The sequence below is a fragment of the Euprymna scolopes genome, chromosome 43 (assembly GCF_053919585.1).
Source record: "Euprymna scolopes isolate OS-2025 chromosome 43, ASM5391958v1, whole genome shotgun sequence".
In the NCBI taxonomy this organism is placed as follows: Eukaryota; Metazoa; Mollusca; class Cephalopoda; order Sepiida; family Sepiolidae; genus Euprymna; species Euprymna scolopes.
This window is the reverse complement of record NC_136524.1, coordinates 38,326,457-38,354,298: the sequence shown is the minus strand read 5'-3', so window position 1 is coordinate 38,354,298 and position 27,842 is coordinate 38,326,457. Positions and strand designations below refer to the sequence as shown.

The window sequence follows — 27,842 nt, the reverse complement described above, 5'->3', positions numbered from 1 at the left end:
ATTGGAAAGAACATAAAATTTCACATTGACCCTGAAAATATCGTAAAAATAGAATCGATAGAAAAATTTTGATAGATTTTTAAAGTTTAAAAATGGAAAAATATTGAGTTCGGAAAATTCATTACTGTTTTAAAAAAAATATATTTCTATTACTTTTAAAACAACTTTAATAGTTTATTTTGCAAGTATAATCCATAAAGAAAATAAACAACCCACTTTTAACAGAGAAATTATGAGATTTTTATATTTTATTCGCAGTTTCGTGTTAGGGGTGTCAAATTCCTACAAAAATTCTGATACACCTAGTGGTTTGGTTAGCTAATGAAAGTTTTTTTTTTTTCTCTTTTCGTACATCCTCCGCCTCATTTTCTTTTTGTTCTTCGTTATTTTATTCCTCCTGCATCTCGCGTTCTTCTCCGTCCGCATCCTCCCCCTCATCCTCCTCCCCCTCGTCCTCCTCGTCCTCCTCCTCCATTACCTTCAACTACATCGAGGATGTCCCGATTACAATCCTCCCACAATCTCCCTGCTCTTTTACCCCTCTCTATAGTTTCCACCTTCTCCTCTGACTGTCCCTCTCCCCCTCCGTTTATATGTCTACTACAGCTGTTACTCTTAGCAACACTCGGGCATTCACCCTTTCTATATAAAGCCTTCTCCAGTCACGCTTTCTGCCTTTTAGAAATCTCACGTGGCCATTTACTCACTCCGCCGTCACCAGGATCGTCATTGTTATCATCTTCATCGACAGAACACATTTCTTTTTTTTTTCTTTTTTTTTGAAAAAAAACAAAAAAAAACTGAACGAGGCAAGCAACAGAACAACAAATATCCAGCCGTGACGAATTTTGTCCTGTTTTTGTTTTATCTCCTCTGGAAGTATTCATTTTTTTTTTTACATATACGTGTATATTTTAAACGAAATCGTAAAACATTTTTACGATTCATTCTTGCTTTCCTCTCGAATAAAAAAAATAAAAAAATTTTTTAAACCACACACACCAACGAAAATGAGTGACGAAGATCGTGATGTTGATATTGAAAGCGACGTAAGCATTCTTTCTACTTATTTTAATTCGATTTCAGATTCCTAATTGAACCATCCTTTTACTTCTAAAATATATCGGTTAAAATGAACACTACAAACCGGTGTCATTGCTTATTTTAATCGACATTTTCGTTACATTGCTTGATTTCCAAAACTATCATTTAGAAGTTTGTATATTGCATTGCTTTTTATGTGTGTGTGAAACAGATAACCACGTTTTTTGTTTTAATGTCGATTATTTTAGCGATGTTGGTCAGTAATGGGAAACTGATCTTAATTTTTTACTTCATTATTGATCAGTTCTTGTTGAAAATTCCGGTTACATTTCAACGTTCTCTAAAAGCAAAGTAAAAAACAAATTTTCACCTTATAAAAATTCACCCTGAAAAATCTTTATATTTTTGAAAGCCATACATTTTTTATTAATCAAGTGAATATATGAATTTTTGGTGATAATGCAGAGTGATCCGCGCGATTTTTTAAATCTTATTTCCGAGTTTATTAATTTTATGTTTTACAAAACACCCTCTTCTCCCCATGTTAAGAATGGCTTTCTAAATGTTGTTTCAGCACGGATCATTCTGCATGAGTACCAAACATTTTTTTTTTTTAGTTATATTTAACAATATATTTTGCTAATATATCGTTTGCTATTTATGATTTATTTATTTATTTAAATGCGCTGTTTATTTTATGGAGATAACAAAAAGAAAATTACATGTTTAAAATGTTGATTTATAAGAATTAAAAAAAAAAAAAAATCCAATGATCTGATCTGGAAAAAACAAAAACTCCGATTTGTTTGTGCACGTTTTCAGTGTCCCAAATTTTCTCTTTTCGAAAAGATCTTTTTCTTTTTTTTTTTTTTAAATTTATATCGGAATCTAAGATACATTTAAATAACAAATATTCATAAAAATTAATCTCTAATCTATTCCATTTATTAATTATACGAAACAATACATGTTTTTATTTTGTATTTCACGTTCTTTTCTATGGCAGTTTTTTTTTTCTCCTCTGCCATTACTGAGATTTTTTTTTTTTTTTCTGATACCCAAAGTTAGCAAAATAAAAACGCCAAGAAATAAAAAGAATCTATCTTAAGCCTCTAAGCAGATTTCTGACTACTTCTGAAACTGATTTAAATTATAAATTTACAAATCGAATAAATAACCACAAAGAATGGCGAGAATTTGGGCCGCTGAAAACGTACACAATTACCACGACTATGATTACGATTTTTATTGTTGCATCGATCAAGTTTTTTATGTCTATTTCTTACTTGCAGGTTTATTTTGTTTAAATATAAGCGTCAAGTAATCGCAGACTTTAGATTGTCTTTTATTATTATTATTTTTGAAAAAGTATATTTAAAACTTTTAAATTAAAAGCATTCGCCACGTACTATTTTTGTGCTGTAGTTTTTAAGTTAGTAGTTGTAGACAACTACAAGTCGATAATTGTCGAGATTGTTTTTCTTTTCTGTCTCATGACTAATTTAAATCGTTTTTTTTTTTTGTTTTTAGTCCTATTGCTTTGATTCAATAATATTTAGCATTGATGTTTGTGTTTAAAATGTTTTACTTGTGATAACGGTGGGATAGGTCCTCTATTTAAAAGTAAACGTTGTTTCTTTAAAGCACATGTCCATGAGATACAAGACGGGCTAGCAATCAACAGAGGACATGTTAATGTTATCGCCCGAGTAACATTCGCTCTCTTACTATTTTTTGTATATTGGTTGACTATATACGTAACTAGTACAATATTTTAATCGATCTACAAGTAATCGATTAATTGAAATCCGGAATCCAACGGTAAAAATAAACGAAACTAATTTTTTAAAATTCTCAATAAAATTGAATGCACCATAATGCATTTCGTTTTCTTCAGACAAATCGGCCATTTAACCTTATATTAACCGTTTAAAAAAAAATAATTTTTGTAACCCTTCGAAATCGGAAAAGAAATTTCAAATTATGTCCGACAGAAAGCCATTGGAAACTAAGAATTATGTTCTTAGCGATTTCCCTATTTGATAGATTAAATATTTGGAAGTTTACCTCAAATAATTTCATAGACATGGTACTACTTCAGAATTTATTTTTAACCATAAATTAAGCTTGGTTCGGTACAAATCTGACTGATTTCTTTTTCTCTATCAAAATGATTGCCCTACCTTTAAGGCCATTTCTCGAAAGAAATGACCGATAAATATTTTTCGTCTTTATTCTATATTCATAAAATTCTAAATCGGCCAAGTACCGATTCATGTGCTAGTGCTTACATAGATCAACCCCCATGGCCGTTCTTATATTGTGCGTGTAGAATCCTGTAACTAGTTACAACTGAAAAGGGACTACACATTCAGTGGTGCTTATTCAGATTGGCGCTTACGGCGGCAATTAAAATGAAAGAAAATACAGACGTTTGATGTACGTCGGTCATGAAACGAAGATGAAATATTCCAAAAATCACGTAATTTGCTTAAGTAGATTTTTGTTTTTATTCAAGAAAAAAAAAAAAATTGACGCTTAGGCGAGTGGTAGTGTTGTCTTGGATCATGATTAAATCTAGTGAAATAAAGGGGGGGGACAACTCAAATCGAGGTGAAAAATCAGCCTTACGTTCAATGCAGTTTAAAAGTACAATCACTAAAAAGCGGAAAATTTTTGATTTTCTTAATTTTAAATAAAAGCATTTTTTGAATTTTAAGTAACAATCTGATTAAAACTTTTACCCAAAACAAAACGCATAATGATTTATGGTTTATTTAAAGACTTCAGCTTTTAAGATGGCTACCAGTCCACTAATTATCCTAACTAAATTAGTTCCGATTTTATAGGATTTTAATGTAATGGGTATTAAATTATTGAATCAACTTGTTACAAAACTGGACGATAATCCACCCCTATAATTTTAATCGATATTGTGCAGTTGATATTTTTTACGACCTAACCCAGCGTAGTATAACCCCCTCTCCCAACCTTCCATGTTAAAAACGGCTTTCGGAATACCTCCTCCCCCCCCCCCAACATCGAAAACTACATACTATAAAAATTATGGGGGGGGGGGTCTCATTCTGGTCCGCCACTGGAATTAACAAATTGTTTCAGCGGCAGTTATCTTAAAGCTGAAATCTTCAATATAACCCGGTTCTATTTTAGGTTGACTGATATTGACATGTCTTTTTGTCTATTAAAAATGATAGCGCTTTAGTTTGAAGCATTGTGATTTAAAGTGTCACGTGTCAATTCAACAGTAGATGTAGATATTGTGTAGACGTTTACAAAACAAATCTGCATGTTATCGTATATCTCGTATTGAACTATCACGGTGTGATAGCTTCAAATTTACAGTGTGTGTGTGTGTATATGTATGTATTATATATAAATTGTACGGCATAATCACACCAGTTCTCATATCACTGAAGTTAAATGTTTTTGTCTGCTAGTACCAGATGGGTGACCATTTTGGAATTCTAGGCGCTGAGTCTTCGCTTATCTCGATTTGTTTCCAGTCGTCCTGAACCTCGACTTGCCACTGGTATTTAACAATGTCGTCTCAGGAGAGGTGTGGTTGGAGATTGCGTGTGCACCTCTCGCTACCAAAATTTCACGCGCAGACACCCTTACAGTGGGTATCCAGTTTGTCACGACTGTAGAAAGTTACTATATATATATATATATATATATATATATATATATATATATATATATATATATATATATATATATATATATATATATATATATATATATATATATATTCCATCTTTTGAAAAATTAATTTGTGACTGCTTTAAGAGTGCTGCGCGTCTGTTTACTTCCGTTCTGCTTCACGATGAATGCCCTAAAAAAAGTCCCTGCTGATTAATATTTACTAGTTTTAAAATAAGCAAACCAACTTGGCTGTGTTATTCCCCCCCCCCCTCAGAATATTTTGAGGTTTGTTTTACAATCGAGATACGTACGAAAAAGTGGGCAAAAATAAATATATAACACAAAACTTATTAAAAGGCTAGATAAGTTTGTTTTTTTTTTTTGTTTTTTTTTTTTTACTTATTTTTGAACGTTTATTCAGTTCGAAAAACAAGTAATGTCAAGCGTTGTGAGGACAAGAAAAATGGCTGCGGTGTAACTAACTCTTCTATCTTTGATCGATAGAAACCCACTCAAATAAACTTTACGATAACATTTTTTGTGAGTTTCTATCAGTATTTTGTTTTATTGGCCTTTGGGTTTGTACTGTACACATAGATTCAAAAAAGTTGTCAAAAAACAAATATATAACAAATAAATGTTATCAAAGGCAAGATAAGTTACTTTTCTACCAAACTGGATATAATTTTCGTGTTTTTATTCAATGTAACATGTTTATTCAGCTCGAAAAACATGCAGTGTTTACCGATGTATTGGACAATTCAAAATGGCGGCCGACTATCTCTTAAACACGGTAAGTTCGGGAAAAGGTGTTATAAATAATAAACTAGACAAAATACTGTAAGAAATTCGCTCAATATATATTACCGTGACATAGGTTGACATATATTCGGTGTTTTTTTAATAGTATTTTGTCTAGTTTATTATTTATAGCACCTTTTCTCGAACTTACCGTGTTTAAGAGATAGTCGGCCGCCATTTTGAATTGTCCTATACATCGGTAAACACTGCATGTTTTTCGAGCTGAATAAATGTTACATTGAATAAAAACACAAAAAAATATCCAGTTTGGTAGAAAAGTGACTTATCTTGCCTTTGATAACATTTATTTGTTTTTTGACAACTTTTTCGAATCTGTGTACAAACCCTGGCCTTTTAAGCTATTATCGAGATTTAAAAGAAGTCACATTGCGGCTATTTTTTTCTTGTTCTCACACTAAACTTCAACTATGTAGAAGAGTAACTGAACTGATTGATGCCTTCGGGCCAAGATATCAGTGTAGTAATCTGTTCTGGTCACTTCACCTTTTCTGTCCTCGGTCAGTGGAGGAGAAATCCTTCATGACTGAGCCAATTTTAAATTTTTGTTCTTATCCAGAGTGCCCCTTTTTTGGGAGCTGGATTTTCTCCACATTAAAAACTGACCTTGTGTTTAACTCTGCCCTCGTGGGGAGGCAAGTTAATAGGAACATTATATAGTTGTTTGTTTTTTACCATTTCTTCATTCGTCTGTCATTGTAAAACAAACCTAAACGGAAGTAAACAAAACATGCAGAAGTCAAGCAAAATCGAAAGTTGTTCTCAAATCCGTCGTCTAAATTTCCGTTATTAATCTACATTAATTTTTAAGACAGTTCTTTTTAATATATATGAGTACCCAACATACCCTCCCCATGTTAAAAACTGCTTTCGGAATGAACAACCCAACCTCGAAAGCCGTTCTGAATATGGAGAGGGTGGGAGTGTTTATACTACGCTGGATACTTTAGTATAAAAATTTAGTTTTTCTCGATTTCTTTTTGTTTACATTTCTTTAAAATCAACGAGTAGGGAAAATCGAAGCATTGTGATTATAAGTGTCACGTGTCAAACGTTAGATATAGATGCGTGCGTGCATTCGTATTCCGTACCATGAAATGATGCATAGATTCTTGAAAAAAAAAATATTTCAGTGAATTTAAATGTTATTTTGATCCAAACAAAACTACATGTCTAATGTATATAAACGGTAGAGCGTGAATTTGAAATTATTTTCGATTGTATAGCTATTCAGTAGTTCAAATTGATTCTTTTTTTTTTTTCAAAAACCCAATTAAGTTACCAGAGCATCCAAAACTTTGTCGGTAAAAATTAAAATATTTCTTCAGTTGGGATCAGTTTCGCGTGTATCCTAACCCTTTGGCTTTTTTGAGAAGGGGTCAATGTGTTGCTGCAATGCTGATTTGCGCCTGAGGCGTCCCTACCGGGAATACTACTGAACTGGAACTGTACATGGACATTTTTTTTCTTCAGATCAGTGATGATGATCAGTGAGTGCGCTTCGGAAAGGGCGCTGATTTTTTTAAATCCCTTTTTCCGAATCTGCCGTCTCATTTTTCATCGTGAGAGAAAAGTACTCGAAAAATACTAGTGTTGGGACGATTAATCGGAATCGGGAAAATTTGAGCCTATTTTCCGATACCAAAACCGATTCCTTTAATTATCTATTTTATTTTTGTTTTTATAAAACCTCTTCCACTGCTTGTAGTAATAATAAAATAATAAATATTTATTGATTTAAACTTCCAGTAAGACTAAAATCTCTAGATCACCCTCTAACAAGTGTGTTTTTACGTTTGAGAAAATATATGCACATTTAAGATGTGTTTTTACAGTAATCGGGACAAAATAACAATTTTATAGTAAAATATTTAAAGATTTATTCGGAATCGGGAATTTAGTACGAAATCGGGAAAAAATATTGGAATCGTCCCATCACTAATATATACCCAGTTTCGTATATAAATGGAATTCGTTTCTAACCCACCAGGCAGTAATGCTAACCTTTCCCAATTGGATAGTTTTAAGAATATATAAGTAATTTTTTTAAAGTAGGTAAATATTGAGATAGGATGAGGCATAAAGCGTGTGATGAAATGCCATTTTGAAGAAATGACCGATTGAAAAATTCTTCCGGGAATAATTTTCATGAAGACCCCCCCCCCCAAAAAAAAAAAAAAAAACAAACTAGAATACAAAAACAATAATTCCATAACCCTAGTTCCAAGTTGCAATACGCAACGCACAGACCCCTGTTTATTTCTTTTTTAAAAAAAATAGGGAAATGCTAAATATTTAAATTAGCACATTTAGCCATTTGTTTATTTTTTAAAAATGTTCGAGAAGTAGATGATCATTTTTATGTTAAATTTTGACGAGTGAACTGAACGGAACTTTAAGAGACCTGAGATTTTACTGAGCAATTGTTTTCAGCTATGTGGACCGCTGGACCGATCCTTACAAGTACAAAAAAAAAAAAAAAAATGCATGCATTTACACAGCATTTTATTATCACCTATCCATTTTTTTTTTTTTTTTTTTTTTAATTTTATCAAAGCGAAAATTAAGTTTCGTGTCAACACTTCCTAGCATCAAATACGTATGGATGACGTCAAGAATGGCAGAAGACATATGCTCTTGTAGTAGTGGATATAGAACTTTTATCTCTTATATTTTTAGCAAGAATACATATCGTAGCTTATATTAATTATTAAGTAGGATACTATTGCACTTCCGGCTATACCTATAACTACTCAATATTTATCACTCCAGCTAAAGTTTAAACAATTACAGCATCTCCATAACACGTGACGTGATGAAAGACTTCCTGTTTCTCTCTCTTTCTACGTCCGCTCCTGCTGCTTCTTGTGTACGTGATTTCAATTCTAGACTTGATTATTTTTATTTATTTTCTTATTCGAACTATTTCCCCATCTTAGTTGCTATTTTCATCATATAAAGTGCATTTTAAAAATTTAATTTGATATTTCTTTTTATCAATGAGATCGGGTTGTTATTCCGTGTCAGCCATGATCAGGTAGAATTCTAGTTTTGTTATTCATAGCTACCTGTAGTAAAAATTGAAACGTTAATCTGCAAGGCTACTGTCATTTTAAACTACTCTTGAGAGTAGATCTTATGACACAATTTAAACGTGCATTTTGGGAGTTTTAATCCTAATTTATGCCTAGATATGTAATTTCTACTTATTACTAAATTTTTATTTTTGGCAATTTATAAAGATCTGTCATGGAATAATACGGTTCACGTGTACGAGCGGTATCCTATTTTATCGAGAACAAAAAATGAGGTGTATTTGATCCCCCACCCAGTACCCACCCACATATAATTAATAATAATAATAAAAACTTTGCTCCCCCCCCCACCGAATTCAACGTGAGAACTGTTTAGATATTATTTGTTTTTCGGGTATGCTGAAAACGAATATCAGATTTAAATTTTGCTCAGACAAGTAGTTTTTCGGATATTAAGACTTTATTATGCAATGTAATCCTTTGTTTTTACTGGTGGCCATGTTTGTACTCGCAAACGCGCACATATTTTTTACTCGCAGGCGTGTAAACGAAACCGCGAGAAACAAATCTAACGACATAGCAACCAGTTTTTCCACCTGAATGAGTTTCACGTTTCTTTTTTGAAGGGGTGGAGGGAATCGCCATTGGAAAGTCTCGTTCGTGGAAAACTATTTATTTTATTTTTTGGTGTGAAGGGGGGGGATCTCCTCCATTTTTGCTCTCGTTTATAATGTAATGGCAGTAAAAGAAATGTTCATAACGTAAACATTAAACAAAAATACAGAAAAATCATACTCGTCGTGGAACGAAGATGTCATATTTCAAAATTCATGTAAATTGGTCAAATGATTTTTAATTTTATCATTAAATTAGAAATTATATTTTCATAAAATTTATAGTTGAGATTCTATTTTTGGTATTATTATACAAACACCGTGACAGCGAATTAGTAAAATCTTTTACGTAGTATTCTGTTACGTTTCGGTGTGCTGTGCTGAACACGAATCTGAAAACTGGGTTAGGGTACATTTTTTTCTACTAATTCGCTGTCACGGTATTTGTATAAATTTACCCTATTTTTTTAGGCGATTCAATTTCTCATTTCCCTTAATAAATCTCGATAACTATCCTAAAACGCTATCTCATCCGAGAATGGCTGATTTTTGCATTAGTTGCTAAACTGATCATCATCTACCATAAATTTTTAATTTTTTCCGAAGTTTTAATTTAGTAATGGAAATTAGAATTCAAAGAAATATTACTGTCGTTGTTTCTCTGACTACGAGAGACTATATTTTAAAACATTACCCCTGGTGGAATATAAATTTGATATCAATGAAATTGTCTTAATTACATCAGTTTTTTTTTTTTTTTTTTTTTTAATCTGAAACTAAAATATTGAACTATAATGCATCCATAAACCTTTAATTTAATTAAGGTGCAGCCATTCGTAGAAAAATGGCTTCTTAATCAGACAAACAGCGATGATATTTTCCTTTTTAAATTATATATTTGGTACTTGTGGACTTGGACTTTTGCCATCGTGTTGAAATAACTTTATTTTGAAAGCCATTCTTAACATAGGGGAGGGGGTTTTGTAACTATTCTGTACTTCCACCTAATAATTTAATAATAAAAAAAAGCGCTTTTATACTATCAGAACGAAATTTCGGAAATCGTAAAACTGAATTTCACATGAAAACAATAGCATACATATTCCTCGTATTTTTTTTTTTTTTTTTTTAGGATTATATCCAAAAATTACGAAATTCCATAAGGTAGAAAATTATTTATTATAGAAAATAGAATTTGAAGAAAACGATCGTATTGTCTTCTGTAAGACACAGTTCAAAAGGGAGATAATTTTCCGTTTTTTCCTTTTTTTTTTACAAAAAGGATGGCCGCAATTTTTCACCTGGTAACACGATTAAAGTTCTTTTTTTAATTCAGTAATATTAGGGTAATTTCGACTGCATATTTGGATGCTAACATTTTATTAGAATTGACAAAAAAAAAATCAGTAGAAACCATTTTTTTTTTTTTTTTTTTTTTTTTCTTCTGAAAACTATTTATCGACTACAAAATTTCGTTCTGATAGTTTTTTTTTTTTTTTTTTTTTTTTTTTTTTTTTACACGGTGGTCACCACTTATCAAGGCTGGGTTATCGCACGTGCAAGTAGTAGTAACTGTAGTAGCGTCAAAAAATATCGTGAAGCTTGAATTTAACATGAAAAAAAAAAAAAACTTTAAAAATAGCGTGGTGGCAAAAGTGCACAAGCACCATATATTTTTCCAATAACAAATATTAAACTAATTAAATATGCTTGTTCGGAATAACGAAAATAAAATAAAATAAAAAGATGCTTCCAACAAGGTAATACCGCTAAATAGTTTGCGGGTGATATGAGAAAAATAAGCCATTAAAAATGTTTTTATCTTAAACATTATATGAGGAGTCCTTTTGTATAAAAAGTTCATTTATCGATTTGATTTACATGTAAAAATTCAAGAAGCAAAAAAATCCACATGGCTGTCAGTTGCTATTTTGTAGATCAAAAAGCAGCCTTGACCTTGCGATACCCCCCCCCCCCCAGACCGAATCAAAACAGAAAGAATCAGACTTCGTTGAATCTGTTTAGTTATGTTTATGAATTTATGTGGAAAGAACGAGCGGCACAAATACAAAATTACTTTTAAGTTTCATGAAATGCACGTGATCAAGTAAAGGATTTCAAATTTGTCTGGTAAATTATGCTTTTCGTTAAAGTTCGGTAGTTCGGTTTTACATAAATGCAAGTTACGTGACCCTTGGACTATGTCAATTTAACCAATATTAAACAAGTTTGGGTTTGTATTACTGTACACATAGATTCGAAAAAGTTATCAAAAAACAAATATATAACAAATAAATATTATCAAAGGCAAGATAAGTTACTTTTCTACCAAACTGGATAAGTTTTTAGTGTTTTTATTCAATGTAACATTTATTCAGCTCGAAAACCATAAAGTGTTTACCGATGTATTGGAAAATTCAAAATGGCACCCGAGTCTCTGTTAGGAATTCGCTCAATATATGGTTACCGTGACACAAGTTGACATATATTTGGTGTTTTTTTAATAGTATTTTGTCTAGTTTATTATTTATAACACCTTTTCCTAAACTTACCATGTTAAAGAGAGTGTCGGGCGCCATTTTGAATTTTCCAATACATCGGTAAACACTTTATGCTTTTCGAGCTGAATAAATATGTTACATTGAATAAAAACACAAAAAAATGTATCCAGTTTGGTAGAAAAGTAACTTATCTTGCCTTTGATAACATTTATTTGTTATATATTTGTTTTTTGACAACTTTTTCGAATCTGTGTACAGTAATACAAACCCAATAAGTTTTATAGACTTTATCGTAGACGTTTCTATTTTCCTTGGAAGGGGAAAGAAAAAAAGGCACACACACAAAAAAAAAACACTCGGAAACCAAGAACAATAACTCGATTTGAGTAAAATTCAGAAATCGAGTTATCCTCCCTGGCAGAATGTCTTTTTTTTTTTTTTTTTTTGTCTTTTTTTCCTTGTCTTTTTTTTTCCTTTTTGTCTTTTTTTTTTTCCTTTTTGTCTTTTTTTTTTTCCTTGTCTTTTTTTTCCTTGTCTTTTTTTTCCTTGTCTTTTTTTTCCTTGTGTTTTTTTTCCTTTTTGTCTTTTTTTTCCTTTTTGTCTTTTTTTCCTTTTTGTCTTTTTTTCCTTTTTGTCTTTTTTTCCTTTTTGTCTTTTTTTCCTTTTTGTCTTTTTTTTCCTTTTTGTCTTTTTTTTCCTTTTTGTCTTTTTTTTCCTTTTTGTCTTTTTTTTCCTTTTTGTCTTTTTTTTCCTTTTTGTCTTTTTTTTCCTTTTTGTCTTTTTTTTCCTTTTTGTCTTTTTTTTCCTTTTTGTCTTTTTTTTCCTTTTTGTCTTTTTTTTCCTTTTTGTCTTTTTTTTCCTTTTTGTCTTTTTTTTCCTTTGTGTCTTTTTTTTCCTTGTGTCTTTTCCTTGTCTTTTCCTTGTCTTTTCCTTTTTGTCTTTTTTTTCCTTTTTGTCTTTTTTTTCCTTTTTCTTTTTTTTGCTTTTTGTCTTTTTTTTGCTTTTTGTCTTTTTTTTGCTTTGTCTTTTTTTTGCTTTTTGTCTTTTTTTTGCTTTTTTGTCTTTTTTTTGCTTTTTTGTCTTTTTTTTTGTCTTTTTGCTTTTTGTCTCTTTTCTTTTCTTTTTCTTGTCTTTTTTTCTTTTTCTTTCTTTTTTTTCTTACTAGATAATCTCTACAGTAAGCGCGATGATTATCTAGCATAAAAAATAATTCTGTCGACAGTAAAAATGCTTTTTGTTAAATATTATGTCATGAGGAGTCATTTCGACTGAAAAATTATTTTAAGTGAAGAAAATTACATTTTAAATGTGTCCGTGAACCAAAGCAAAAATGGCTGTCTGTTATGGAATCTTGAACTTCATGAAAAGCCTTGAGCTTGCTAACCAAAAAAACGAAACATTGTCAGCGGAATGAAACGAGAAATTGATTCCAGGAAACTGTACCTCTAGGTGTGTCAGAAACTTTGAAAAATATTGAATAATTCAACCCCCTGTCTTTCCAAGCTTATAACTACTCGAAAAATGTAATTCAAACCCTGATTTTTTTTTTCAATTAAAGGAGCAAGGAGCGAGGGTTTTTTTAAAAAAAACAAAACAAAAAACGTGGTTTTTAAAAAAAAAAGGCTTTAAACGTCGGACTTTCCAGGTAAATTTCTCAAAAAACACATTTTTTTGTTTTATTTTTTTAAATTTGAATATGTTATTTATTGATCTTTTTTCTTCAATTTGTGATATATAAAACTTTGGTGAGTAAATTATTTACTTTTTAATAGACATTTCAAAATGAGGGGACGTGAATTTAAAAAAAACGTTTGTCTAAAATATTATATTCGGTTTATTGGAAGGAGCATAAAATTTCACATTGATCCTGAAAATATCGTAAAAATAGAATCAATAGAAAAATTTTGATAGATTTTTTTAAGTTTAAAAATTGAAAAATACTGAACTCGTAAAATTCAATTAATTTCATTATTTGTTACTGGCATCAATTGGGATGGATGGCTCTCGTCTGGGAGAGGCCCCACGTTTTGACAAGCTTCTGGGTTTGACCTTTACTCCTGATCTGAAATGGAACACACATCAAGTCTGTTGCCAAGGTCGCTGGAAATGGTGGGATCCTTCTACCGCTCCAGAAGATATCTCACTACTGATGCAATTCTCTATCTATATAAAAGCCAAGTACGTCGAAGGATGGAATACTGCTGCCATATCTGGGCAGGAGCTGCTAAAAACAGCCTATCCTACCTTGACAGAGTACAAAATAGACTTTGTGGCTTAGTGGGGGATGCCCTTTTCTCTACCCTGCAACCTCTCCCACAGAAGAGACGTTGCGAGCCTATCTTTGTTTTATCGTTATTTCCATGGCAGGGGTGCTCATCTGAACTCCAATCTCTGACCCCCCCCCCTCGCCAGTCTTTCACGAAAAACACCCGTCTAGCTGAATCCACTGAAGAATTTTCCCCACTCTTTATCTGTGCCTAAAATCAAAGCGTGAATTCCATGAACAAAGCTTCTTTCTTAGAACTGCATGCCTGTGGAACTCTGTTCCGTCTGCCTGCTTCCCACCTGACTACAACTTGGATGTCTTCAAGTCCAATGTTAACAAATTCTTAATGACCCGCCCCCTTAAGTAAACACTTCATGAAATCTCCACACTAACGTAATGTACTTGCAATAACCCTTATCCCTGAGTGGCTTCCGGGCCTTGATAAGTGGTGACCACTGTGTAAAAAAAAAAAAAAAAAAAAAAATTAAAAAAATATTTCTATTACTTTTTATATAACTTTAATAGTTTATTTTGGAAGTATAATCCATAAAGAAAATAAACAACCCACTTTTAAAAGAGAAATTACAAGTTTTTTTTAATATTTTATTCGCAGTTTCATGTTAGGGGTGTCAAAAATTCCTACAAAAATTCTGATATACCTATTGTACCTCACATAATCAAAAGTCAGTGATGCGTATAAGATATCTTATTTATTTTTATAAAAACATAATCTAAAAAAAAAATTATTAAAAATTAAAATGAGTTGTTTATTTCTAAATAAATTATGATTCGTTTTTTAGGTCATTAGTAGGGCTAGGACAACAGCATATTCTTTTCATTGTTTTGACTCTCGAGCATGTATCTGTTATCTTATATGCTTTCATAGTGATGTGGTTCTCGGTTGATTAACTGTGTTCGATATATACTCGAGAGTCAAAACAATGAAAAGAATATGCTGTTGTCATAGTCCTAGTTATTAGGCACCTCCAACGCGCACCAGTTTTACCCCCCCCCATATATAACACAATGTAACTGTAATTTAATATTATGATCCTAATTTTTTTACCATTTAAAAGAAGCTTCAAAGAAATTGCTAATATTTTTTAAAAAATTTTACAGCATACAAAAATAATGAAAACTGCGAACATGTTTACATTATCGACGCTTTAAAACAATGTTCCTATGTAGTGACTTTTTTTTTTTTTACCTATAGATATATACCCATGTTTTAAAAATCTAGCAAAAATCAAATAGTTATATCTTCCTGAAATTTTTTATATTAATTCAAAGTAGGTTTTGTTGAATATTAAGGGAAAGTTTTTTAGGTGTTCTATGCCCCCCCCCCCATAGTTTTTGTTATGAAAACTAAACAAAATAAATGTAGGTCGATTAAAAATTTCAACCTTTTTTTTAAAGCTGAAAAGATCAAATAATTATAAAATAATTATTATCTATAATATGAATCTCACCTGTCTGTTTAATTTTTTTTTTTTTTTTCTTCCTTTGAAGATTGTAATGCTGGGTATGGGGCAGCCAAACCAGCTGCCAACATTGCCCTACTTTTTATTGAAACCAACCGAGAACTCTTATTAGTATCCTCGCTGTTCCCTTAAGTGCAATTGTCTGAATCTCTTTTGCACTTGGTTCACCAGGAATATTAGTTAGGTAGGACTTCAGGTTCTTTTTCATAAGTCCTGTGGCACCTATGATAACTGGTATGATCGATATCCCCTTTAGGTTCCAGTTTCTTTTCATATGCATGTTTGTATTGTTTGTATGTCTGCCTAAAACTTTCAGCAGAAGCAACAAATTTTCATGAGATCAATATCGTTTTGAAGCTCGACTCTTGGTTGTTGATTGTCTTTACAGTTAACTTGAAATAGTGGTGGACAAAATAAAGAAAAAAAAAAACAAAGTAAATTCACTAGTTAAGATTTCCTCTTGAACAAAAAGACTTGTATTACCAAAAATACAACACAACTCCAGGATTTGCTTGTGTGTATTTATTTGCACCCGTCTAGCTGAATCCACTTTGAAGAATTTCCCCCATTTGCTTGTGTGTATTTATTTGCATTTGACATCTGCGGGATGCAGCAATAGATTTTTTGCTACACATCAAAGTGTAGTATCTGTTCTCCAGATGCTGCACTTCTATTTCTTGTTCTCTTTCGGTGGAAGAGAAATCCTTCACGACTGAGACAATTTTTATTTTTTGTACCTTTTCTCCACGTTAAAAAACGACCCTGGTGTCTAACTCTGTCCCGTGGGGAGGCATAGTAAATAGGTACACTCTTACATACATGTATTTATATAAAAATGTAAATATCTATATAAAGTATTATGTATATGTATGCTTCAGTATTTACTTCAGCAACACTTGATACGTGTTTTTTTTTTTTTTTTGAATTTAAAATATAAAAATATAAGTAGTGCAAGTAAGCTATATACATGTTTCTTTGTAACTTGTACAATTTAGATTTGTTTTTAAAACTAAATTTTCAAGAAATAATTTTACTTTTCAGAAAGTTTTTTCTAGTTGCCGTGTTATTTGATTATTTTTTTTTTTTTTTTAGGCCGAAAAAAGAGCTCACCATAATGCATTGGAACGAAAACGAAGAGATCACATTAAAGAAAGTTTCCACAGTCTTAGGGATTCTGTACCAACACTGCAAGTCGAAAAAGTTACAGTATGTTTTTTTTTTTTTTTTTTTTTTTTTTTTTACTTTAACATTTGCTTTTGTTTGCAATTTCAATGATTCTTTATAAAATCATTTCTTAAATGATTAGTACTAATTTGAATTTTAAATGTATCCGCTTCAAAAAAAAAAAAATTCTTTTTTTTTACAAAATTAACTTTAAATTTCTGAAAATAGTAATTTTTATTTATTCAAAATTCTTTTTGAATAAGAGTAATACTAAGTAGTTGATGTGGACCCTGTAACTACAAAGATGGAAGCAACTTGGGTGAAATTTTGTGAGTCATTGACTCTCATAACTTCCTATTTTTTCCCCCTCTTGGCATCCAAAGTTGTATAGCATATGTGTCAGAAGCATCATATGTTGGTGAATGCTGAGCCGTCATTCAACCTGACTGCAGTGCTAGGACAAATCCATGATCAGATGCATCTGCAATGTGAAACTGGCCAAACCAAACACGTCAGTGGATTTGTTGGAAGAATTATGCTTATCCAGCATGCAGGTCATCCTAAGGATGAATCTATTACATTGGTATGGTCATGTTAAACATTTTTCCTCTTGAACAAACAAACCGTTGCTCATCACGTTACACAGCAGGAAGCACGTATCTGTAGAAACGTTACTTTTTCACATGGATAGATAAAATTCTGGGTGGTCAACTCCCAAACCAGACATATTCCCCCTATTTCTTGGATGAGTTCTAGTTTTAATTAAATATTTCTCACTTGCAACAAGTCTGTTATGTGCTTGAATTGCAATCCAGTGGATTGCAATTTATATAAACCCTTTAAATAAGCTGCTTAGTGCACATTTGCAAAGTTTGAACACATAAATGGATTTAGTTTATTTACTTTTGTTATACATAAATCTGCATTATTTTCAGAGGACAAAAAAATTGTGCCATTACCTGTTCGGTATTTTACAAAGCCATCCTTGTTTGGTGATTGCGCCTTTTTTTTTTTTTTTGTGGTAGTAACCAGATTGTCGGACACCCTTATTTAGTAGATGCATGATCTTACATTTGTGTGCTTTGACAACCCAGACCATGACTCTCTATTTTTAATCTTCATCTGAACTTGATTTTTAACACTGGTTACAGTTCCAACTGGGTTTTTCACCTCCGCATGAAAATCAAGTCTAGACCGTTCTTGTAATGACATTTTTCCTCTTGATTGCAAAATAATGCGATTCTTTGCACTTCTGGGAGGTCCACCCTCCCAGGCTTTGCCTTCTCTCTTTGAGAAGAGGTTAGTTTATTGCTAATCGATCGCATGAAGCGCTCCTACTGGGAAATGATGGGCCTGCCCAGGAATCTTTCGCAGGTTAGTGTTCTTCATTGGGGATGCTGACTTTTAAATCCTACTTCCCAACTCTTGTCTCATTTCTCACCATGAGTGAGAAATGAATACTCAGTGTCAATTATGTGGACTCTGTCACTATTGTAACAAAAGGATTTTCTCTCCAAATAAAATCAAACTCCAGTTTAAAACAAGTAACAAAGTTTTAAGGAGTTACAGTGATACTTGGTTTCACTGCAGAATCACAGAGATATATATATATATGTGTGTGTATATATATATATATATATATATATATATGAGTCATGGGAAGTGGATGTTTTCAAGGAAAATGAAACTCTGCGAATATTTCAACAAATTTTATAATGTACATAAAAGCATTTATTAAGCTAGCTATGCCATTATGGAATATTTAGAAGCAAAATATTATGTCTGACAAATGATGGCCATTTTCATGAGCACAAATTTGAAGCCGCTTTCTAAAGTTAGCCTCTAAGCAAGTTTAAAACTACCTTCCTCACTCCCTATCCCTTACTCAAGGAGAGCAAGGAGCATTCTAAAAACATCTATTTCCCGTGACTCACCGTGTGTTTGTGTGTGTGTATATATATATATATATATATATATATATATATATATATATATATATAGCCATTTAGGGAAGGCTACACCGCAAAACCACTCGAGAACTAATCAACAGTTCAATCTATAGACATAAAAAATCTGACCAGAGTGTCTATCTTGAGTAGACTTAAATTCTGTATAAATTAAAGTGGCTCACAATCACAATGTAGAACCTTGTCTTAAAAATAGAATCATCTTCGGTAGTCAAACCTTAACCTAGGTATCTTCACATCACAGACCAGTAATCTACATTCGTTGCAGCCATACTTAAACATGTATCACTGTACATTTTTACAGGGGCAACAGGATGTTAGGGATAAAACTTTCACCATCACTTCGGTTTTACTCTATAACTGAAGAAGTTAATTCATTGTTTCATGTTTATTTTAATTAGATAAAAAAAAAATAAATAAATAAAAGAAATTGTGAGGACAACGTTGCTTTGACAATTTTAAATTATTTTCTATGTATTTATTAAACTACTAATGTCTTTATTTTTTTTTTTTTTTTTTTAAATTTGTCCAGGTTTCTCGAGCCCAAATATTGAAGAAAGCAGCAGATTATATACAATTTATGAGATCCAAGAATCAAGGTCATCAAAAAGATATTGATGATCTTAAAAAACAAAATAATTATCTTGAAAAACAAAGTGAGTTCAAAGTTTCTTTCCTATTTTTCTTTTCTATTTCACAAGCTTGATAAATTATTTGTCATTAAACTTATTAATTTGAATACGTGGGAGATATTTACATATCAGCGACAAATAAACATTCAGAATTAAGACTTCCAAAATATATTTTAGTTTCAAGAGAATCTGAAAATATAAAGAAAACTGTACAGCTAAATAATTAGAAATATATAAATAGGTGTTTTTGCAGCATTCTGCGATGCGGCCGAAGACTAAACCTATGCCCTGCTTCAACATCTCCAGTGGTTTGGACATGCAGCTTGTTGACCAGCTCATTCGCAAGGTCCTCTCTCCAACTGAAGACCAGGACAACAATTAAGGACTGGACTACTTGACCAGTACTCAGGCCCACAAGAAGTCGGTTTCCAGCATTGCAAGTGGTTAGCCATTTCCTGCGACCTGAACCAGGATTTTGGAAACTGGACTGCGATGGTTTGAGATGCAGTTTGGGCTCTGGATGAAGCCAGCTCAATTTGACCAGGATGATAGCCGCTACAAGTCGAGTTAAAATATTAGAAATATGATTAAATATTAACCAGACTTGTGGAAATTCCATGGAATGAGAAATATATTCACTCAACAAATGTTTTGATAAAACTGATATTTTTCTGTACAGCACAATTTTTTTTCTTTCTTTTTTTTGTTTTGACAGAAAACAAATAACTCGATGCAAATACAAATTTATTACTATTTCTTTGAAAATAGTGTTCTTTGTATTTTAAGTATAGAACTGACCCAAATGAAATAAATTAGTAAGTGCAAATAAATACTCAAAGTAATACTGTGCTACATAGTTCAATACAAAATAAAATCATAAGAGAGAATCTTTAATTTATGCATTAAGTCCGGCACCTCTTGGTACACAAGTCCCCCCCCCCCTGCCTTTCTGTCGAATGTTCTCTTTTTACGTAACGTTTTGCTGACTTTCTTCGGTGAAGAACTGCTGAATGTCTTAAATTACAAGTTCCTTTCTCACACCATTATAATAATGGTCATATATTATTATAATACTAGTGGGGTTGGAGGAAGATGAATGTATAAAATATACGACGATTGTTTTAAGTTTGACCCCTTAAAAACAATTTTAACTGGCTAAAGACCTTTTAGTTTCTGAGGAGATAGTTTGAAAATATGGGGACAGACACAGACATATAATTGTTTATATATTAGATTTAAAAAAAACAAAAACAGGTTACATCAAAGGGAGATCACTTATATTCTTGTCCAGGGTTGTATGATTGCCTTTTTAAGGCTAAATTTAACGAATTTGGCCTTGCTTTTTTATATAAGCAGCTTGGCCTTCAAAAATTGTATGCAGCCATTTTCAAAGCATAACTAAAAAACCCGCAGAATATTATAAACATATTCAAAAAGAATCAGAATATTGGAATGGTCTCATCTCTAGTCATATCTCGTCCTAACCTTAACCTTACAAATCTGTAATCTCACTCAACTTATTTTAACATAATTTCTACTGCAACTCACTCTGGACTCTATCTCTTACCACTACCTGTTGCCACCCTCTAATGCTGTAGTATTATGGCCGTACTCGAAAGAATAACATCTTGATTTATAAAAATACTAGTGGGGTTGCCCAGCGTTGCTTGGGTGGGGAAAGAAAAAAAAAAAAAAAAATTGTAGGGAAGTAGGCTCGAACCCGAAGCCTTGACGCAAATAGCCTGACAACTTACCACGATGCTATGTGGGCAGAGAAGTGAGGAAGGGTAAAATTAAACGTTTAAAAAAGCAGGTGGTTAAACGAACATGAACGTGTGGTTTTCTAGGTCAAACATCACGCCATAGTAGAGAAAATAAAATCAGTGTGAATCTTGTAACATAATAAAAGATTCAGACGACCTTGTTTTGTCAATCGGACATATTATAATCTAGACAGTATATAAAAAGTTGTAAGATTTAGTGACCCCCTCCCCCCACCAACCCAACCCCGCTTGGTGGGGAGGAATGGTGGGTTGGTAGAAGGAAGACATGCACACAAGAAATTTGGCAACTTATTCTTGGCCTCTGCTTGCCAAATAAAAAAAAAATTTTTTTAAATCTCTATTCAGATCATTTTTATGTAATCACCCGTGGCCTTTGACATCTGACATCTCTCATTTTTGACAATTGATTCCTCTTTGGCAGTTGTAGATCTTTTATTTTTTATTTATTTATTTTTTTTGTTTTTTAGTTCATATCAGAAATATTTGGTACTAGCGAAAGAGATATATAGCCTGGTTGTAAAATATGGTTAAATATATTTTTATTTATAGTCCAAGCTGTGTGGTGGTAGACGCGAATTTGCAAAAGTTAAGTTCGGAAGTGAATACGTTATCGACTGGACCACGACGATAGATTAGGGCTGTGACAACAGCATATTCTTGCCACTTTTTTTGACTCAAGTATATATCTGACACAGACACAGTTAATCAACCGAGAACCACATCCGTCTATATAAAAACATATAAGATATTAACAGATATATACTCCAGTCAAAACAATGAAAAGAATATGCTGTTGTCACAGCCCTAGTAATGATATTGCAAATTCAGCTTTTTAAAATGAAACAACAAATTGACCATTAATGCATGCGTGATTAACGGTGTCAAAACCAAGGTTTTTACCTGACCCCCTCCTCCTCAAATAAAATGACATTTCTACATGAAAGAACTGACGATTTTTTTTTTTTTTTTCTAATTTTTACATTATTATGTGTCAGAGAGATCTCTCTTTCTAATGATACAAAGTTCATGCCTGTTCGATGCAGATGACAAAGGTTTTTAGCAGACACAAATATTAGCACATAAACACACATGGACGACTGAGATTTATATTATAGAGGAGAGATTCTTAAAGACAATTCTTTAAAAAAAAAAAAAAAAAAAAAAAAAAATGCATCTTGCAATGAGATAAATGTTAAAGTGATTTAAAAAAAAAAAATTTTTTTTTATATTTCAGTCCGTGCACTTGAAAAAGCTAAAAGTACAGGTTCCTATTCGGATATTCATGCAATGGGTGCTACAACTATAAGCGTACCAGACTATGCAAATGATTCTGAATCTGAAGGTGATGATATAGACGATTCAAATCATGGCAGGCGGAAGCGGTTAAAGACTACGAATTGAAAAACCAAACTCATCAATCCTCTGGCTAAAACAAACATTTTTATCCATCTTGGCGAAAGCACACACACAAAAAAAAAAACAAAAAACAAATGCACGAAGACTTAAAAATGAATGCATACAACACATACACTTGCCTACATAAAGATGTGCATACACATGCACATACATAAAGATATGTGCATGCGCTCATGAAGCCACACTATGCATGACACACGTGCGTGCGCGCGCTTCACGTAACCACCTTGTTGTACCGAGAGTCATTATCACCTCACTTGGCCACACTCGTGTAACAATAGAAGACATTCCTGATGCGTAGAGATCAACCCTGTGTTTGTAATTTTTTTTTTTTTTAATTTTTTTTAATGGATTTAAAACACCCTTACACACAAGCACAGCTTTTATTTTTATTTTTTTCAAACCGTTATTTTAATCTTGGAACAGGATATGTATGCGCTAAGCTAATTGGTGATGTTTTACACAACACAATTAAAGTCAATTTTTAATTGTTAATGGGTGGGTACTCCAGTGGTGCTAAGCTCTGTCTAGTAACTACTAAGTAGTTATTAAGCTAATTATAGATGGTCTGATATCATTACGACTCTCCAGCTATGTGGTTTGTCTGTTTTTTTTTATTTTGTTTTTTTTCCTCTGGCTTTCATAGACAATGTAGTAAAACTAATTTAGGAAATATGGGAACAGTTGAAAAAAAAATTAAAGTGTAATGGTAGTTTGCTTTAAGTATATTACTGTCTTTGCAATAATCAGCTTTTGTCATTGTTAGCTGCTTACATCAGCAATTTCATGCCTTGTTTTTAGCAATTTTTATAAATAAAAAAATAAATAAAACAAAACCAAATATATAATATAAGAATATAAGTATTAATAAGGATATTTGCAATGTGTGAGAGGAAACAAAAAATGAAAGACAAACAAATAATTGGAGACATTTTTCTTAAAAAAAAAAAAAAAAAAAAAAAAAAATGAATGAAAAATAGGGAATGATTTTTTTTTTTTTAATTATTCACTCAGTGTTTTCAGAAAATCTTAAACATATTTAAAAAAAAAAAAAAAAGTATATTGAATGGTGGAAAATATTTTAATATTTCAGGTAAAACTCTTACTTAAAAACACAAAAGTAAACATTCTTTCCATTTACAGAAAAATGTTAAGACACTTTTTAATAATTTATGGAATTTTTAGAAATATGATGTAATTTTAATAAAGTCTGAGTGAGAGGTTCATGAAGCAGTTTTTTTTTTTTTTTTAAATTTTATTTTAAATAGTTTGATAGAATGGTAAAGAGCATAGGTTTAGTAATATAAGTAAGTTATATATAATGCATGTTATCTGTAGAGTTTATAACTAATTGGAGTACCCAAGCCAAAAACAAGCACATACACACACACATATATATATTAAAAAAAAAAGTTTTATATATATATATATATATATATATATGTCTAATAAAGTTTATAATGTATAACAGTTTATATACAGTATAAAGTTTATAATGTATAACTGTTTATATACAGTATAAAGTTTATAATGTATAACAGTTTATATACAGTATAAAGTTTATAATGTATAACAGTTTATACAAAGTATAAAGTTTATAATGTATAACAGTTTATATGCAGTATAAAGTTTATAATGTATAACAGTTTATATGCAGTATAAAGTTTATAATGTATAACAGTTTATATGCAGTATAAAGTTTATAATGTATAACAGTTTATATGCAGTATAAAGTTTATAATGTATAACAGTTTATATGCAGTATAAAGTTTATAATGTATAACAGTTTATACAAAGTATAAAGTTTATAATGTATAACAGTTTATACAAAGTATAAAGTTTATAATGTATAACAGTTTATACAAAGTATAAAGTTTATAATGTATAACAGTTTATACAAAGTATAAAGTTTATAATGTAAAACAAGTTTTATATATATATATAAGCTGCTTTTTTATGGCATGTGCTTATGAAGAAGTATCTAATTTTATCAGAACAAACTAATGCTATTATTTTTTTTGTAATATATATACATGAATAATTTTTAAATCTTTGTTCTTGGCAGTAAAATAAAAAACAAAAATTGCATAGTAGTAAATTCATTTGTGTATTATGATAAGCCTTGAACTTTATTTTTCTTCATTTCTTGAAAATGATTCATCGAAATTTACCTTGAAAACAGATTTTTATATATTTTTTTCTCCACGTTCCCTGGCTTTTCCAAACGACGATAGGAAAAAGAAAACAATTGCAAGCTTAATGTTGAAATAAATATGCACAATTCATTGCTCTAGTCAAGACTTTTATTTCTGAAAAATCCTAAACGGATTAATTCAACGTCCACAGCAAAAAGCTCTCCAGTCAGATTTGGTTTCTTGCATTGTAGACTTCCTGTTTTGGATCCGTTAACTCTTCTAGTTTACCACATTTTGTAAAAATTTGTTAATGTTTTTAGGTACAGAATTGTTAAACTCTGCAGCCCTTTCCATGTTAAGAAACGTTGATTGACTCATATTATGCCCCCCCCCCCTCCCGTACTTGAATAAACAATAGCATATTTAACATTTCGGATTACGACTCGGATGTTCAGAGTTTTTATAGTGAAATGCATTGTTTGCATTTCAAAATATAGCAACTCATAATTTTGATCTTTGTCGGTAAATATTTTCAATCACTCATAATTTTATTTTTCCCTCATCGATTTTTGTGATAATTTGGTACTTTATGTTTTGAAATGCGATAGTCATGTTGGTACCAATTGTTTGACTCTAAAATTAGTATTTCAGTCTGGGTTATAATATCAAGTTACCTTTAGCAGCCGCTTCATGTAAGTATTAAAAGTCGCCATGATAGAGGTGACATCATTTCCGGTCATTAGTCAGCATTTTTGTCAAATATAAAACTAGCAGGGCTACCCGGCGTTGCTCGGAACCGTATAAACAATGAAAAAACAAAAGCAGATATTGAACATATGTTTTATTCTTAGGGGAGAGGAATCTTTCATCTCAAGTTTTAGCGTTACAAACAAACATTTGTCTTTTATATATATAGATAATGACAGGTTTTTTTGGGCCCCCCCCCCCCTCGAAGGTAACTGATCAGTTGACCAACTTCTAGTGGTCCGTTTGACGTGAAATTTCGATATTTGTCATCCGGGTGATAGGGCTTCGATATGATACCAAATTTGTCAAGTTTGGTTCCGTCTTTCAAAAGTTTTAGCGTTACAAACAAACATACATACATACACACAGACGTTTGGCTTTTATATATATAGATGACATTAGAAATAGAATTACACAGAATTTAATGTTAAAATTTCACCAAATCTTATGATACCTAGTTTGTCAATTTTTGTTGGGTCTGTCAGAAGTTTTTGGCAGACATACAAACATACATACACACACTTTAACAAATGTATTAATAAACTAAACATCTCTCTGTACGTGTTAATATTCATCCAGACAAAAATTTTACTCCTTATAAACCATCCTTGGTGTTCCTGTTAATTTCAGTGTTATGTAACCAGTTTTTAAGAGAAAATCGGTTAAATATTTTCACACACATATACATCTACTGTTTTATTGATATAGAATTTTAAGTACATAATAGTTAACGTCTTCCTGTTCCTCTCCATGTTAAGAATAGCCGGGATTCTTCTAGTTTGCCCAGACTTTATACACATGTATATTTTGGCAGCAAATTTTCCTCATCATTCTCTTTGAATTATTGACCTCGTACCCACATTTTTCATACGGACAAGTCTTTCTTCAGAAACTAAAGAAACTGTTTGAGAATCTTGATTTTTATTTTCCTCATTTTAATATGCAAATACTAATTACACCAGATATAAAGTAAGCATCCGTTTTACAAATTGATATAATGGCTAAGTGACCTTCCTTTTTGCCTCCCTCCTTCCTGGACCCCCCCCCCTCCACCACAAAAAAAAACTCCACTTTCTTGACAGAATTTTACTGTTCTTCCTTAGCTCTTTGGACTTAATGCAAAACAAACTCCTACATCTTTTGAATTTTGAAATATCTTGTTTCATGTGCTGTGAAGCATTTTAGATGACCCAGATAGGAAAAATATCCAAAAAGAAAAATGTTCAAACGTGTCCCTTTTTATATTGTCTTATATTTGTTAGATCACCATTTTAGCTTTACTTTCAGCAACCTCTTAACTCTTAACTTCTCTTCATCTTTTAGTTCTAACATCTCATGAGCAACGTTTCTAACAAAGGGGTAAGAATTGCTGTTATCTGGGTGGGAATCTATCCATCTAACACTTATTGTTGGCTGGTTTTTGGTCTTCGTACTAGTGGTTTTTTTTTTGGTTTTTTTTTTTTAGCTTCTTACATAAAGTGGCTTCATGTCTTTTTTGGAGCAATTTCCATTTCAATCTCTAAAGGTTTTCATCAATATTAGTATTTTTATTTATTTATTTTTTTAATATATAAACTAGCAAGTTGGCTGGCATGGTTCGGTTATAAAATATGCTATTTTCATTTATGCAGATTTTGTGTTTATTATAAAGCCAATTCTCTATCGATTAATATAGTAGTGATTTAAAAAAAAAAAAAAAAAAAAAAAAAAAAAAGTGGAGGGGGAAAAGATTTTGGTGCCATCAGCTAGAATTGAAACTAAAACATTTAGCTCTGGTAGTATTTGCTAACATCTGACCTAATGTAACATGCATATCAAAACTTGACAAATTAATGCAGTTAAATGTATATTTACGCATGCATAGAGCATATGTAACATTGCTTTGAACTATGCATGCCAAGTTCTAATTTTTCAATTTCTACCTCTGCCAACTATTTTTTTTCTTACTAAAACCCAAATCTATTTTGTTTCACAGGTCCGAATAACCTATATATTAACTAAAGTCTAAGACTTGAAACGAATTATCATATCAAAGGACTTCCTGTCTTTTCCATAACTACATACACACAGTCAGGGTCTTTTTGTTGATTTTTTTTTTTTTTTTTTTTTTTTTCTTAGTTTTTAGGAAAAAAATCCCCTCTCACACTATCTGAGAGATAGGTTTTTTATTGGAATGCCTTTGATAAAAATCGATAATAGAAAAAAATCCAATTAAGAACAGTCAGCTTTTGACCAAAGTTAACATCCTTATACAGCCTATCACCAAAAGCGCATTTGAGAAGTTTAATTACTGCACAAGCAGAAGGGTCTAGTGTATAAAATCGAAAGTAAGTTCTTTGATAAGACAGGGGCGCATTCAAAATGACTTTCTGTTTTAGAGCAAAATTGAGCCATGATACTTAGTTTGCATGTCAATCTTTAATTCAAACCATTATATAAAACCAACAGTAGTGCAATGTAGACGACTATGTATTGTGGACTAAGTCTGGAGAAGCAAGTGAAGCTTTCTCCTGATGCACTGCAGTGGGTCCCTGACTAAAGCAGTCAATTGATTTGATTGAAAAGTATAAA

The 27,842-nt window shown here is 31.6% G+C and overlaps 1 protein-coding gene across 1 annotated transcript; it reads left to right on the top strand.

The window, feature by feature from the left end:
- The first annotated feature begins 618 nt into the window (after positions 1-618).
- Positions 619-22,763, top strand: LOC145268297 (protein max-like). The gene is made up of 4 exons (XM_080123722.1): positions 619-1,049; positions 16,519-16,632; positions 19,090-19,213; positions 22,208-22,763. The coding sequence occupies exons 1-4, from the start codon at positions 1,011-1,013 to the stop codon at positions 22,372-22,374; spliced, it is 444 nt and encodes a 147-aa protein (XP_079979848.1). The 5' UTR covers positions 619-1,010; the 3' UTR covers positions 22,375-22,763.
- The last annotated feature ends 5,079 nt before the right edge of the window (positions 22,764-27,842 follow it).

What these genes read in the sequence shown, in the direction of transcription:
- LOC145268297 (XM_080123722.1), top strand. Translation starts at nt 1,011, where the DNA reads ATGAGTGACGAAGATCGTGATGTTGATATTGAAAGCGAC. An exon ending in TGCAAGTCGAAAAAGTTACA is followed by an intron (nt 16,633 to 19,089) that starts GTATGTTTTTTT and finishes AAATTTGTCCAG; the next exon opens with GTTTCTCGAGCCCAAATATT. An exon ending in TAATTATCTTGAAAAACAAA is followed by an intron (nt 19,214 to 22,207) that starts GTGAGTTCAAAG and finishes TTTATATTTCAG; the next exon opens with TCCGTGCACTTGAAAAAGCT.